Raw genomic sequence first — 15,817 nt, 5'->3', positions numbered from 1 at the left:
CTTCTGTAAACGTCATTTGCCTGAAGAAGGGTCTCATTTTATACAGCCGCATTTTCATCCACGTTCCCTATCCTCACCGCCTCTCCTCGATTACCTTTGACCTTTTTCAAAAGTAGGCGAGAGAGGACAGAGGAGGGAAGATGCAGGAGCTGAGCAAATCCAATTGACGAGCCCACTTTATCAGGCCACGCTAATGTGTGTCAAAATAGACACAGCCACTGTCCTGTCCTCTTCTTCCCCTTCTCATCAGGCTGGCAGTGAACCTGCAACCCCAGTCAGATTTATGGAGGCTGGACTGAACGAGTCTAGCATTCTAGCAGTCCTTCTTAATTACACCACATTCACAGAGAGAGGGAGAGAGAAGGAGGGAAAGAGAGGGAGAGAGAGATAGAGAGAGGAGGGAAAGTGAGAGAGAGAGAAAGAGTGGGAGGGAGGGAGGGAGGGAGGGAGGGAGGGAGGGAGGGAGGGAGGGAGGGAGGGAGGGAGGGAGGGAGGGAGGGAGGGAGGGAGGGAGGGAGGGGGGAGGGGGGAGGGAGGGAGGGAGGGATGGAGGGAGGGAGCAGGGTAGGTATAAAATAGAGAGGTTAAGGGAGAGAGAGAGTATTAATGAAAGAGAGAGAGAGAATATTAACGAGAGAGAGAGCGAGAGATTATGGGAACATAAATTGTGTCGGTCAAGGTAATTGCCAGACAATAAAGCTGTAGACTTGGTGGTGAAGGAGAGGAGGAGAGAAGGGAGGATGAGTGCGGATCACTTAACTAGCTATATGACTCACATCCTCATCCACATCTGCTGATGGGCTGGTGTTCTATACCATGTGTCCTGTTGGGTTGCTGTTTCTATACCATGTGTCCCGTTGGGTTGCTGTTTCTGTACCATGTGTCCCGTTGAGTTGCTGTTTCTGTACCATGTGTCCCGTTGGGTTGCTGTTTCTGTACCATGTGTCCCGTTGGGTTGCTGTTTCTATACCATGTGTCCTGTTGGGTTGCTGTTTCTGTACCATCTGTCCTGTTGGGTTGCTGTTTCTGTACCATGTGTCCTGTTGGGTTGCTGTTTCTGTACCATCTGTCCTGTTGGGTTGCTGTTTCTGTACCATGTGTCCTGTTGGGTTGCTGTTTCTATACCATGTGTCCTGTTGGGTTGCTGTTTCTGTACCATGTGTCCTGTTGGGTTGCTGTTTCTATACCATGTGTCCTGTTGGGTTGCTGTTTCTGTACCATGTGTCCTGTTGGGTTGCTGTTTCTGTACCATGTGTCCTATTGGGCTGCTGTTTCTATACCATGTGTCCTGTTGGGTTGCTGTTTCTATACCATGTGTCCTGTTGGGTTGCTGTTTCTATACCATGTGTCCTGTTGGGCTGCTGTTTCTGTACCATGTGTCCTGTTGGGCTGCTGTTTCTGTACCATGTGTCCTGTTGGGTTGCTGTTTCTGTACCATGTGTCCCGTTGGGTTGCTGTTTCTGTACCATGTGTCCTGTTGGGTTGCTGTTTCTATACCATGTGTCCTGTTGGGTTGCTGTTTCTATACCATGTGTCCCGTTGGGTTGCTGTTTCTGTACCATGTGTCCTGTTGGGTTGCTGTTTCTATACCATGTGTCCTGTTGGGCTGCTGTTTCTGTACCATGTGTCCCGTTGGGCTGCTGTTTCTATACCATGTGTCCTGTTGGGTTGCTGTTTCTATACCATGTGTCCCGTTGGGTTGCTGTTTCTATACCATGTGTCCTGTTGGGTTGCTGTTTCTATACCATGTGTCCTGTTGGGTTGCTGTTTCTATACCATGTGTCCTGTTGGGTTGCTGTTTCTATACCATGTGTCCTGTTGGGTTGCTGTTTCTATACCATGTGTCCTGTTGGGCTGCTGTTTCTGTACCATGTGTCCTGTTGGGTTGCTGTTTCTATACCATGTGTCCTGTTGGGTTGCTGTTTCTGTACCATGTGTCCTGTTGGGTTGCTGTTTCTATTCCTGTATCCTGTTGGGTTGCTGTTTCTATACCATGTGTCCTGTTGGGTTGCTGTTTCTGTACCATGTGTCCTGTTGGGTTGCTGTTTCTATTCCTGTATCGTGTTGTGTAGGATGAGTGCAGGGCTCCCTTGAAAAAGAGGCCTTGGTCTCAATAGGACTCCCTGCTAAAAGGTTAAATAATACAAAATTGGGGTTTGACACTTAACTGTTTCATGTGTGGGCTGAAGGGTTTGACTGGTCGTCTTCATGTCTGTAAGGAGTAATAGATACAGCATCATCAACATCAACATCTCTCTCCTCTCTCTCTCTCTCTCTCTCTCTCTCTCCTCTCTCTCTCTCTCTCTCTCTCTCTCTCTCAGGTTGGTAGACTTCACCCGGTTACCTTCCCCCACCCCGGAGAACAAGGAACTCTTCTTTGTCACCAGGAACGCTGGGATCCAGCCCACCCCGGCCCGCAGCTCTAGCTACTCTGAATCCAATGAGCCCGACCTGGGCATAGCCAACGGCAGCAAGAGCCTGTCCATGGTGGACCTCCAGGACCCCCACAGCTTAGAGAGCGGCCCAGGCCCTGGCCCCTCAGACGGCCTGGGAGAGGGCATCATTCCTGGGGGAGTGTGGTCGGCCCGAACCCCTCAGGGGAACATCACTGGAGGTCCTACTCTGAGAAGGCCCGTCCAGACCCCCACCACCCCCGGATCGGAGAGCGCCCCAGGCAGACCTGCTCAGCTTCTAGCCCCCCTGTCCTTCCAGAACCCTGTCTACCAGATGGCGGCAGGGCTGCCCTTGTCGCCACGGGGCCTGGCCGACTCGGGTTCTGAGGGCCACAGCTCCCACAGTTCCCATAGCAACAATGAGGATGGGCCAGGAGGAGGAGGGGGGATACACAACTCCTTCCTGAACCACGGAGTAGGAGGTGGGGGGAGCAGCGTGGAGGAGTATGCCCGTCGTTCGGGGGAATTCATAGGCACGCGGCGGCAGCTGTCACTCACAGAGGCCCAGCACCAGCCCACCGTGCCCAGACAGAATAGCGCCGGCCCCCAGCGCAGGATAGACCAGCCTCCTCCACAGACCATCGTCACCAGGGGCCGCACGCCCCCCAACCTGCTCAACAGCGGGCCCTACCCGCGCCCCTCCAGCAGCAGCATGATGTCATCCCCCGACTGGCCCGGCAACGGGGCGCGGCTACGGCAACAGTCGTCGTCATCAAAAGGAGACAGCCCAGAGACCAAGCAGAGAGCCCAGCACAAACAGGTAGTGCACTCAGACAGTAGTACAGACACACTCCCAGTTAAAAACACACACAGACACACACACACAAACACACTCAACATACACTAGTACAAAGGAGTGTGTATGTATGGGATAGCGAGGTTATTTGCTGACAGTCATGATGGTAGCTTCAGTGAGGGCTGCAGGGCTTTGACTGTCTGGGAGGTTCATACTGTATCAATGTAAAACAACATAATTCGTTCCTCAATTTGTTTTCAGGCTAAATGAAGCTTTAAATAAATAAATAATGCTCTGTTACGGAAAGCTTCCACTAATACCACTTGATCACATGATCCATTGCATGTTAACAATGCCTGTATATGTGTGTGGGTGGTGTCTGAGCTCTCCTGTTATTCTATCTAATCAATGACAGTCATTGGAGCAGCCAGTGTGTATTAGTAGTGATCCCATGTGTCTCTGCATAGTTAGAGGTGGAAGTCTAATAGCACAGGATCACTGGTAAAGTTCTGTATGCGTAGGCCTATTGCTTCCTGGTTATGTACTAACACAAGATAGAGGATTTTCTCAGAGTTTTGTAATTATTAGCATTATGATTATTTGTGAATGTGGTTGAATCAGGATTAGGTCATTAGATACAGCAATGTCATGCAGAGTTACATGCATGTATTTTATCAAGTCTCAAGGCTGGTTTATGGTTAGCTTATCAGCAGTTCATAGTAATGCACTCAAATCCTGCTGAGATGTGTACATGTGTAGCTGTGTGTATCGCTGTTGGGAGTTGTTATAGTGTAATGTTTCTGCTACCGTCCTCTGGGCTGTTAAAGATGACCTCTTAACAAGCAGGTCACTGATAGGCTAGCTGGTCAAAGTTTGCCCCCGGTGATCTCTGGCCTCAAGGTGACAGGAAGGACATTTATATTCCCAGTTCCCACAATGCCCTGCTCTACTCTAGGGACCGATTGATTGGTCAGCTTAGTGATTGACTGACTGGTGTAGCCCAAGGGTTAACCTGTTGGGGCTACAGGTTAGCAATGAACCCCGAGACGGGATTGCTAACAAGGCTGGAAATTCAAAACATCAAAAATCTAATAATTTCAATTTCTCAAACAATCAACTATTTTACACAATTTAAAAGATAAACATCTCCTTAATCTAACCACATTGTTCGATTTTCAAAGAGGCTTTACGGCAAAAGCATAAAGTTAGATTATGTTAGGACAGTACATAGCCACAAAAGTACAAACATCCATTTTCAATTCAAGGTCAGGCGTCACCAAAAGCAGAAACCAGCTAGAATTATGCACTAACCTTTGACAATCTTCCTCAGATGACACTCCTAAGACATTATGTTATACAATACATGCATTTTTTGTTCCATCAAGTTCATATTTATATCCAAAAACAGCATTTTACATAGGCGGGGAAATTCAGATTTTTTTTCTTCTCTCAAATGCTTCCGGTGAACAACGTTACAAATTACAAAATTACTATTCAAAAACATTGGTAAATTATAATATTGTCATTCAAATAATTATATTTTAACATTTCGTAAATGCTACTGCATTGCCATATTTCAAAATAACTTTACTGGGAAATCACAATTTGCAATAAACCGGGTGCTGTGCTAAGAACAATAGGCTAGGCTATACAGGTTAGCACCATCTTGTAACCATGTAATATCAAAATTACTATTGTCAATATTCCCTTACCTTTGATTATCTTCATCCATTGGCACTTCCAGGAATCCCAGGTCCACTACAAATGTGGTTTCTTTTGACAAAGTTCATAATTGATGTCCAAATAACTCCAAGTTGTTCCATGTTGTTAGCGCTTCGGTGGCTACTCAAAAGTAGCGCGGGCGGGGGGGAGGGAAGTCACGGCGAAAAGTTTAAAAAATAATCTATTTACGTTCGTTCAAACATGTCAAACGTTGTTTAGCATCAATCTTTAGAGCCATTTTTAACGTGAAACATCAGTACTGTTTCAACCCGACCTCTCCTCTGTCTTGAAAAATGTATTTGAAAATTGTCTCACGTCACATGATTGAGCAGGTGCAGGCAATAATGGAAGTGACGACATCCCAGGGAGGTCAACTTCCCTTCCTTGTCATCCGGTCTCTGTTGATCATAGACGCTTCAAACAACTTTATAAAGATCGCTGACATCTAGTGGAAGCCGTAGGAGTTGCGAAATGAATCCTTTCTCACTGTGGTATCTATAAAACAATGATTAAAAAAAATAGTACAGCCACAAAATTATTTTTTTCTCTCAGGTTTTCTCAGGTTTTTGCCTGCCATATGAGTTTTGTTATACTTACAGACACCATTCAAACAGTTTTAGAAAATTCAGAGTGTTTTCTATCCAAATCTGGTAATAATATGCATATCCTAGCTTCTGAGTTGGTGTAGGTGGCAGTTAAAAATGGGCACATATTTTTTTCAAAATTCTCAATACTGCCCCCTAGCCCCAACAGGTTTTAATGGGTTTGTCATGGAAACGAGATGGACGCCATTCAGAATCAGAATCACCTTTAATCACTGCCAAGGACATTTACACATACTCAGAGTTGTACTTGTTGATATTGTGCTGCTAGTGATAGACAACATTTAGAGACAGAATACAGACAGCAGAGTTTAAAATAAGTTTACATGCATTATATACAACTAGGTAGAGTGAGCATAGAGCTACAAGAGAATGAGCAGATATACAATATACAGTGGGTATACGGTTGAAATACAGTGGGTATATGGTTGAAACACAGTGGGTATACGGTTGAAATTATGTGGGTATATGGTTGAAATACAGTGGGTATATGGTTGAAATACAGTGGGTATATGGTTGAAATACAGTGGGTATACAGTCGGTATACAGTTGAAATACAGTGGGTATATGGTTGAAATACAGTGGGTATACAGTTGAAATACAGTGGGTATACGGTTGAAATACAGTGGGTATACGGTTGAAATACAGTGGGTATATGGTTGAAATACAGTGGGTATATGGTTGAAATACAGTGGGTATACGGTTGATATGCAGTGGGTATATGTTTGATATACAGTATCAGTATGAATATATAAATGCAGAGAGATAAACAAAGTGCACACAAGTTTAGTGCAGTTATTTTGTGTACTGTTCAAAGATGGAGTGATGCGGTGTGCACCATAGAGAGCATAGTCCTTTAGTCTCTGTGGTTGGTGAGGGCCACAGCACAGGGGAAGAAACCTTTCAGGTGGTGGGAGGTCATGAGTGACCTGAAACGCCTGCCAGAGGTAAATTTCTGGATGTGGGGGTGACCGGGTGGGAGGGGTCGGGATGATCTTTCCTTCACGCTACCTTGTCCTGAAGTCTTGCAGGACCTCGATGGAGGGCAGGTGGCAGCCGATGACCCTCTCTGTAGACTGGATAATGCGTTGCAGTTTGCCCTTGCAGCTGGCAGACTCAGACCCAAACCAGACGGTGATGGAGGAGGTGAGGATGGACTCAACGATTGATGCGTAAAACCAGATCAGGATTGACTGGGAGATGTTGAGTTTTTTCACCTGCCACAAGTTGTCCATCCGCTGGTGTGCCTTCTTGGTGACCTCTGTGATGTTGTCCTCCAACTTGAGGTTGTGGGAGATGATGGTCCACAGGAATTTGAAGGATTCAGCCATGCTAACAGTTGAGCCATCAATATCGAGGGGGAGAGATGGTGGGAGGCATTTTCTGAAGTCAACCACCATTTCCACGGTTTTGTCTGTGTTGAGTTCCAGGTTATTGCGACTGCACCAGGCCACCAGCCGGTCGGCCTCTCCACGGTACATTGACTCATCGCCGTCGGTGATGAGACAGACCAGAGTGGTGTCATCTGCAAACTTGAGTAGTTTGACAGATGCGGTGCTGGAGGTGCAGTCATTGGTGTAGAGTGAGTGAGTAGAGGTGAGAGCATGCATCCTTGCAGCGCTCCGGTGCTGAGGGATAAAGAGTCCGAAAGGTGTTTTCCCAGCTTGACAGATGGAGCTGGACAGGTTGAGCTGAGAGAGTTTGTCTGGTATTAAATTTGTTTGATGGTATTAAATGCAGAGCTAAAGTCCAGAAACAGTATCCTTGCATATGTCTTTGAGTTATCGAGGTGTTTGAGGATGTAGTGTAGCCCATGTTGTCTGCGTCACCCTCGCCCTGTCGTGTCTCTGGATATCAATAAATGTGAAGACTGTTATTTTATCAAATCAATTCTCTGTAATTATTATTACGTGATTAAACTAATCATGTACATTTAATTAACTAGGAAGTCGGGGCACCACGGAAAATCTTACAAAGATTACAAAGTTATAATTTTCTGAATATAACTCTTTAGATATTTTAATATCTGATATATTAGTCTTATATTAATTAATTATTCTTTACCTTACGTCAGTCTCATTTCAAACGTGGTAGAATTCTTGTTTATCTGCACAAACCCAGCCTAAACCATGAATCATCCATACACCAATTGGCTTAATCATTTATTTACTAACTAAATAATCACAGAAATGCATAAACAAACAAACAGTAGATATTGTTTTCTAACAATGATAGGGAAGATTCCCTGGCTAATCCGATGTGACGGCTTGGTATACAAAGGAAAGGGGGTGTGGACTGATAAAGGAGCGGGAAAGACAAAATGGATCACTACACACAGTGGATAATTATAGTCATTGAAATGCTAAACCTTTGCACATGAACGGTCGTTCATTCGGGAATAATTGCAATAAATATATTTACGCCCAGGTGTCGTTGTTGTCTTCTCTATTGGAATCGTTGGTCCGTCTGCTGGAGAGTCAGTTCATCAGAGAGTCTCTGGTTACTTCCCCAGAAGTCACAATGTGCAAGGATCTGACACCGGAGATGAGAAGCAGGTACGGGAGTCAAACATTTATTCAGGAACACGACAGGAACAGCATCAGCACACGGGTAAACAAGGACATATGACAAACAATCCCGAAGCAGGGAACAGAGCTAGGAAACAGACTGATATAGGGAAGTAAATTACACAAGTAATTGAGTCCACGTGAGTCCAATGAGCGCTGATGCGCGTGACAGGTAAAGGCAGGTGTGTGTACTGAAGGTGGCTTGAGTGCATAATGTTGGGGAGTCTGGTGCCCTCGAGCACCAGAGGGAGGAAGAGCGGGAGCAGGCGTGACACAATGTCTTTCATGGGGGTAGATTTATCAGCGACTCCTGATATTGTCTGTTGTAACGGATACGTCAGTCATCCATTGTTCTTAGAATAGATGTTTCAGCGGTTGTCGGTATTTGCATCCTAGGTTTACAGAATTTAGTAATTAGTATCTAAGATGTGTTCTTATCCTGAAGGGATCGATAGTCTCAGAGTTTAACCATTTCTAGCCGTGTAGCCAATGCTCCAGGTGGTATGGTTAGGAATTCAACAACCATTGCAACCTTAGCTTACACCAGTGTTTGCGTGGTCTGATGTGAATTTCCTCAGGAGTGGGTTTTTTATTCGTAACAATAGAAAAGGCGGTTCCATGACGCCAGATCATGTCTATGCTCACGGGGGCGTGGCCGCTGACTAGTTACACTTTACAGGGAATACAATTCTCTCAAATTTAAGGTTAACCTCACATTACATCGTTTCACAAATAGTTTCATCTTTACTCATTCATTTTATACAAGAATTAGATGCAAACCTCATAACTGAGGCACATTTATAAACAGAGTTAGGGTAATGTGGCTGTATTGTCTGTCATGAGGTCACAAACATGAAACAAAACGGACCAGGTCGTAGCTGGCTTCTCCACAGACCGTTTACACATTCTCCAAAATAGGAGTATTATTTCATTCTCAAATTCTAGTAGAATTGGGCTGGAGAATCCCTTTGTCTTACTGTGAAACTCTCTCTCAATTGCATGGTCAGGGAGAGTCTCTGTGGTATTTACGACCTGGGGCAATTAAACCTGGGTTTAGGAGAGAGAGAGTGAGAGAAAGAGAGGGGGAGGCCACGATCTACACCCAGAAAGGGCCACGTCATGACAGCCCTCTCGGGGATTTGTTAAGCATGTTGTTTTTAATGTTGTCTTTCTTCCTCTTTGAATTCCATTAGAGATACATGATACATAACAGGTGGATTAGAGAGAGACATTGAGAAGAAAATCAATGCTTGATTGAGTTGCTGTCTGGCTACACAAACTGGTTTTCAGCTCTGTCTGGTGATGCATGTATTTTTAATAGAGCAATGCTATACTGAGGAGATTGCAACTATAATTGTAATCCGTGTAACACAGCTGTAATCAAACCTGACTAGGTATAGTTTATGAAATGATCCTGTCTCAATCCAGTGTAGAAATTATGATATTGTACAACCTCAACTAACATCACATTAACATGTTACTAACTGACTGACTAAACAGACGCACATCATATATCCAGTTGAAATCTCTTGCCTGTCTTGACCTTGGTATTTGACAATGAAATGACGGAGCAACATTTGAGCTAATATATTTTAATTCATTCAGTTCACCATATTTGAGATTCAAATACAGATATTCAGTCCTTTTCAAAGGTGTCAGTCACCATAACTGACACATCTAATGACACACACACACACTCACACCAGGATTTCTGTTAGGAAAACGTGTTGAAGGACAAGATTTTCATTTACCGGCCATTTGAGAAATGTACCTGACCCATTAGGGCTTCCACCCACAGTGCTCGGAAGAACAGAAATCACATGTAGATTATGGAAATGAATCTTAAGAGAACACACAACTCGTGTAATGAAGCAACCCATAAAACGTCATTTTTAAACATTTGCCAAAATTCTAAACAGCGCACCAGGGAACGTTTTTGTTCACTTATGAGATTTGTAAAAAAAAATCACAGTCTTTTGTTTGGAATGCTCCAGGTGAGCAATGAGCATGTGTCTGGTTTCTCTGTCCTGATAATGTTGAGGGAGCGTGTGCGCCTGAGCAAGCATAGAAATACCTGGACTGCTGTGCAGATATGTAGGAAAGTGTTTTCTAACATCCATTGCGAATGTAAGCTATTTCAAAAATCTTTCCCACAATGTCCTGTCGATAATACCAATCCTCGGTGTGAAAGAGCAGTGGAAGTTATAGGTCTACTGCTGCATTGACCTATGGACAATGAGTTCCATGTGCTCTTTTCTTTAGCCGCCAATGGATCACGGTGTATCAATGTGTCCATATGGCAGAACCTGGTGATCTCGCATTAGTTTACTTTTAACTATTCCATTTTTATCATTTTAATTCAGATCAATGATTTTGAGAAATGAAAACGTTCTTATTGAAATTAAACTGTTCCACGAAAATGTGCATATGAAAATCATAACTGGCACGCAGAATGGTAGAAACTTGAAACTCATGCACTGCCTATGAAGTTTTATAAAATAATTGCCTCCACGTTTCTATGGTCGGATTTTGCCTATAGGCTACTTTGAAGCAAGGTAAGACATGCCCAACAATATGAAATAAAACATTCAGGTTTCAAACAATTAAGTATGTTTTCAAAATGCATACTTCCACCAGCTCACATTGTAAAGTGGTGGGTGACGCACTGATAGCCTGTTGCCTGCACTTGAATGGTGAATGGGAGGCGCTCTTCAATTACCAGTTGAGAAATTAAAAATATAAGCTCTTTTTAATGATGCACCAAAACTGTTAACACGCAATTGCATGTAGAATTGTTGTGCAATGAATGGACTTATAAAAGCATATGTTTTACTCCAGTAGACCGATAAGCATGACGGTCAAATGTATTTGCATCGACTGGTATTTCCATCAATGAATAAAAAGCATTATTTTGCAATGGGATTTTTTTATCGGGTCATTTTGGCCAGCAACAGTTTTATCGGCTTTTCATTTTTTTCCATCGGCCAAAAGGCTTTTAATTGATTTTTATTAGCCAAAGGTCAATTGCCTGCTAACAGAAGCCCTGTCACTCACTCTCACTCTCACTCTCACACACACACACACACACACACACACACACACACACACACACACACACACACACACACACACACACACACACACACACACACACACACACCACTCTGCTTTAGTGATCACATTATGTGTTCTATACATTCCATGTGCATTTCAAGCTTATTCCTGTGTGTATATACTCTGTATGTGTGGATGTACACTATAAATACAATAGTATGTGGACACCCCTTCAAATGAGTGGATTCGGCTATTTTAGCCAAACCCATTGCTGATAAGTGTATAAAATCGAGCACACTGCCATGCAATCTCCATAGACAAACATTGGCAGTAGAATGGCCTTCCTGAAGAGCTCAGTGGCTTTCATCGTGGCACCATAGGATGCCACCTATCTAACAAGTCAGTTAAAACATTTCTACCCTGCTAGGAAATTGTAAGTGCTGTTATTGTGAAGTGTAAACGTCTAGGAGCAACAACGGCTCAGCCACGAATTGTTAGGCCACACAAGCTCACAGAACAGGACCGCTGAGTGCTGAAGCGCGTATAAATCGTCTGTCCTCGGTTGCAACACTCACTACCGAGTTCCAAACTGCCTCTGGAAGCAACGTCAGCACAAGAACTGTTCGTCTGGAGCTTCATGAAATGGGTTTCCATGATCAATGCCAAGCGCCGCCTGGAGTGGTGTAATGCTCGCTGCCATTGGACTCCAACGCAGTGGAAACGCGTTCTCTGGAGTGATGAATCTCACTTCACCATCTGGTAGTCCGACGGACATATTTGGGTTTGTCAGATGCCAGTAGAACACTACCTGCCCCAATGCATAGTGCCAACTGTAAAGTTAGGTGGAGGAGGAATAATGGTCTAGGGCTGTTTTTCATGGTTCGGGCTAGGCCCCTTAGTTCCAGTGAAGGAAATCTTAACCCTACTGCATACAATGACATTCTAGATGATTCTGTGCTTCCAACTTTGTGGCCACAGTTTGGGGAAGGCCCTTTCCTGTTTTAGCATGACAATGCCCCTGTGCATAAAGCGAGATCCATGCAGAAATGGTTTGTTGAGATCGGTGTGGAAGAACTTGACTGGCCTGCACAGAGTCCTGACCTCAACCCCATCAAACCCTTCCCAGAAGAGTGGAGGTTGTTATAGAAACAAAGGGGGGACCAACTCCATGATTTTGGAATGAGATGTTTGACGAGCAGATGTCCACATCCTATGGTTATGTAGTGTATGTACTATGTACCGTATGTCGGTGTGTGTGTACCATATGATGTGTGTGTGTGTACCGTATGACGTGTGTGTGTGTCCTTCTCGGCTCAGCTCATGTGTGTGTTGTGTTGGTTCCACTAGGCCCCCTCCCCAGTGAAGCCCAATGCGCTGGACCGTACGGCTGCCTGGCTGTTGAATATGAATGTTCAGTATGTAGACCATGAGGGGATGGACCCCGAGTCCAGAAACAGAGAGGATCTCACTCAGGCCGAGAAGGTAACGTCACAAACCAAACTCCACGTAACCTCCCTAACCTCCCAGTACCCCTGTTCTCAGCACCCACCCTTTAGACACCTCCTCTCCACCCAACCCTCAACACTACCCCCCACGCACTTTAACCAGCACTTTCTCTACTCCCCTCAACTTCCAATGTCAAGCCCTCACTCCTACCCTTAACCCTACCCCCTTACAACTTACAATCACTCACAATAAACCTGCATCTCTAATAACAGATACTCCGTTTGTATGGTCAAAGGATTTCAACCAGGTATTCCTAGACTCTTACAGTCAAATTGTGAATGTGAGTGTGTATGTCCATGTGAGTGTGTATGTCCATGTGTGTGTGTGTCCATGTGTGTGTGTGGTATGTCCATGTGTGTGTGTCCATGTGTGTGTGTATGTCCATGTGTGTGTGTCCATGTGTGTGTGTGTGTATGTCCATGTGAGTGTGTATGTCCGTGTGTATGTCCATGTGAGTGTGTATGTCCATGTGAGTGTGTATGTCCATGTGTGTGTGTCCATGTGTGTGTGTATGTCCATGTGTGTGTGTATGTCCATGTGTGTGTGTGTGTGTGATGTCCGTGTGTGTGTGTCCATGTGTGTGTGTATGTCCATGTGTGTGTGTATGTCCATGTGTGTGTGTATGTCCATGTGAGTGTGTATGTCCATGTGTGTGTGTGTGTATGTCCATGTGTGTGTGTGTATATGTCCATGTGTGTGTGTGTATATGTCCATGTGTGTGTGTGTATGTCCATGTGTGTGTGTGTATGTCCATGTGAGTGTGTATGTCCATGTGTGTGTGTATGTCCATGTGAGTGTGTATGTCCATGTGAGTGTGTATGTCCATGTGAGTGTGTATGTCCATGTGTGTGTGTCCATGTGTGTGTGTGTCCATGTGAGTGTGTATGTCCATGTGTGTATGTCCATCTGTGTGTGTATATGTCCATGTGTGTATGTCCATGTGTGTGTGTATGTCCATGTATGTGTGTATGTCCATGTGTGTGTGTATGTCCGAGTGTGTGTGTGTGTGTGTGTGTGTGTATGTCCATGTGTGTGTGTGTGTATATGTCCATGTGAGTGTGTGTGAGTATGTCCATGTGTGTGTGTGTGTGTGTGTATGTCCATGTGAGTGTGTATGTCCATGTGTGTGTGTATGTCCATGTGAGTGTGTATGTCCATGTGAGTGTGTATGTCCATGTGTGTGTATATGTCCATGTGTGTGTGTATGTCCATGTGTGTGTGTATGTACATGTGTATGTCCATGTGAGTGTATATGTCCATGTGTGTGTGCATGTCCATGTGTGTGTGTGTATGTCCATGTGTGTGTGTGCATGTCCATGTGTGTGTGTGTATGTCCATGGTGTGTGTGTCCATGTGTGTGTGTGTATGTCCATGTGTGTGTGTGTATGTCCATGTGTGTGTGCGGGAGAATGCTTCCCGCTTCTGCTGCTGCTCCTTCACCTGCTTCTCATCCCAATGGCTGTCAGCTCTCAATGCTTTGATTGGCACACACACACACCTCCACTGCCTATTGGCTGTCACACACACCTCTGCTGCACATCATGCTTACATGATTTTATGAAGCAGAAAATAAGAGAAAATAGGGGATTGACAGTGAGCAGCACTTATTTTCATAGCTTTATTCATATTTCACGTTTGGTCCAGTGTTCATGTGAAGGACAGCGTTGAGTCAACTTTTTTATCATATTCTCTGGTGAGGTGTGCTCCGTTTCTACCTGGCCGACCCCGCTTCCCTTGAATGCTGCTGAAGGAGCCCGGATGTGTGTTTTATTGAAGCCAGGCAGGATTTGATTACACTCCTAATTTCTCAGACAGCACCAACCCTCTCCTCTTCAGGACCGCTCACAGGTCCGGAGGGAGGTCAAGGGGAGCTTTTCCCGGCTTATTCCTGAGTCCAGGGCTTGAGCTGCGGATGTTGAATCCCTCTCCTCCCTATCCTCCTTCTCTTTTCTGGAACAGTACTCAGCTTAAGTCCCCAGTTTTAGAGGTTAGGGATCAAATTCGAGTGCTGGTGGGATTTGGGACATGGAAGGAAAAGAGACTCATCTCTCTCAGGAATACTGGTGGCTTAGAAAAGTTGGAAGTTTTACTGTGAGTGTTGGCTAATGTCTACTTACAGTCTTTAACACTTCCACACTTATAATCCTGCCCTGTCCAAGTTTCAGTTTCCCTTCAATATTTGACTGTTTAAAACTTGAAATGGAACCAGGTGCACAAAAAAATTATAAATTGGATAAGAAGCAAAAATGGTAAGGAAATCATGGAAATGAGTTGATACACCTGTCAAGGTCTACCTTAAGGACCACTGTGATGAGGAGAACATTCACAACGATTATTGTGATGATAACAATGCCGGTTATTGCTCTCTTCACTGACCACCTCTACCTTGAAACAACAGGACAATTGAATGGGCCAGTATGGGTTGGTGCCATTGACATAAGTATCGGTTTCGCATTGTTAATGACGATGATGATGATTATGATGATAATAAAAGCTCTCTCTCTTTCTCGCTCTCCTTTCTCTAGTACCAGCAGGAAGTGGCTGTATTGTTGTTGAAGATGATTCTGACTCTTCCTTTAACCCTATCTGTCTCCTTTAACCCCCCGACCCACCCACCCCCCCAGTACCAGCAGGAGATCGTGGTCCTCCAGGAGAAGCTGCGTGTGTCGGTCCAGAAGCTGGAGGAGTACGAGGCTCGTCTGAAGGGTCAGGATGACGGTGCTCAAAAGGTTCTGATGGAATACCAGGCACGGCTGGAGGAGTCTGAGGAACGCCTGAGACGACAGCAGGATGACAAGGACCTCCAGATGAAGGGTATTATTAGCAGGTACATAAGGTGTGGGGATCAGATCCTTTCCAGACTGGTGAAAGTAAGAGAAAGAGAGAGTGAAAGATGGAGAAAGAGAGAGTGAGAGATGGAGAAAGAGAGAGTGAGAGATGGAGAAAGTAAGATAGAGAGTAAGAGATGGAGAGAGAAACAGAAAGAGAGAAAGATTTGGTAAGAGAGAGCAAGCATACGCAGAGCGAAAGAGGGGGAGAGGGAGTGTATGCTAAGAGAGAGAGGGAGAGAAAGGGAGATGGATGGGTGATGTTATCTGCTGTGTGCTCCTGATGTTATCTCCTGTTCTGTGATGTCAGAAGACATACAGCTTCTATGTTCCTTTCAGATCCGTGTCA

At 44.8% G+C, this 15,817-nt stretch overlaps 1 protein-coding gene across 9 annotated transcripts in view; it reads left to right on the top strand.

Annotated features, from left to right (window-relative positions):
* LOC106568602 (disabled homolog 2-interacting protein) overlaps positions 1 to 15,817 on the top strand; it is a 242,985-nt gene that overhangs the window by 218,616 nt on the left and 8,552 nt on the right. For 8 of the 9 annotated variants that reach the window (XM_014139089.3, XM_014139084.3, XM_014139105.3 and 5 more), the window contains 3 exons: positions 2,322 to 3,213; positions 12,482 to 12,616; positions 15,265 to 15,467. In XM_014139089.3, the coding sequence (XP_013994564.1) occupies positions 2,322 to 3,213; positions 12,482 to 12,616; positions 15,265 to 15,467 (1,230 nt within the window). The remainder of the gene's footprint in view (positions 1 to 2,321; positions 3,214 to 12,481; positions 12,617 to 15,264; positions 15,468 to 15,817) is intronic. The other variant, XM_045692297.2, reaches the window with a different exon arrangement.

The sequence above is a fragment of the Salmo salar genome, chromosome 01 (genome assembly GCF_965601325.2).
Source record: "Salmo salar chromosome 01, fSalSal1, whole genome shotgun sequence".
NCBI classification, from domain to species: domain Eukaryota; kingdom Metazoa; phylum Chordata; class Actinopteri; order Salmoniformes; family Salmonidae; genus Salmo; species Salmo salar.
The sequence above is the reverse complement of the archived record's forward strand: the minus strand, read 5'-3'. Positions and strand labels throughout refer to the sequence as shown.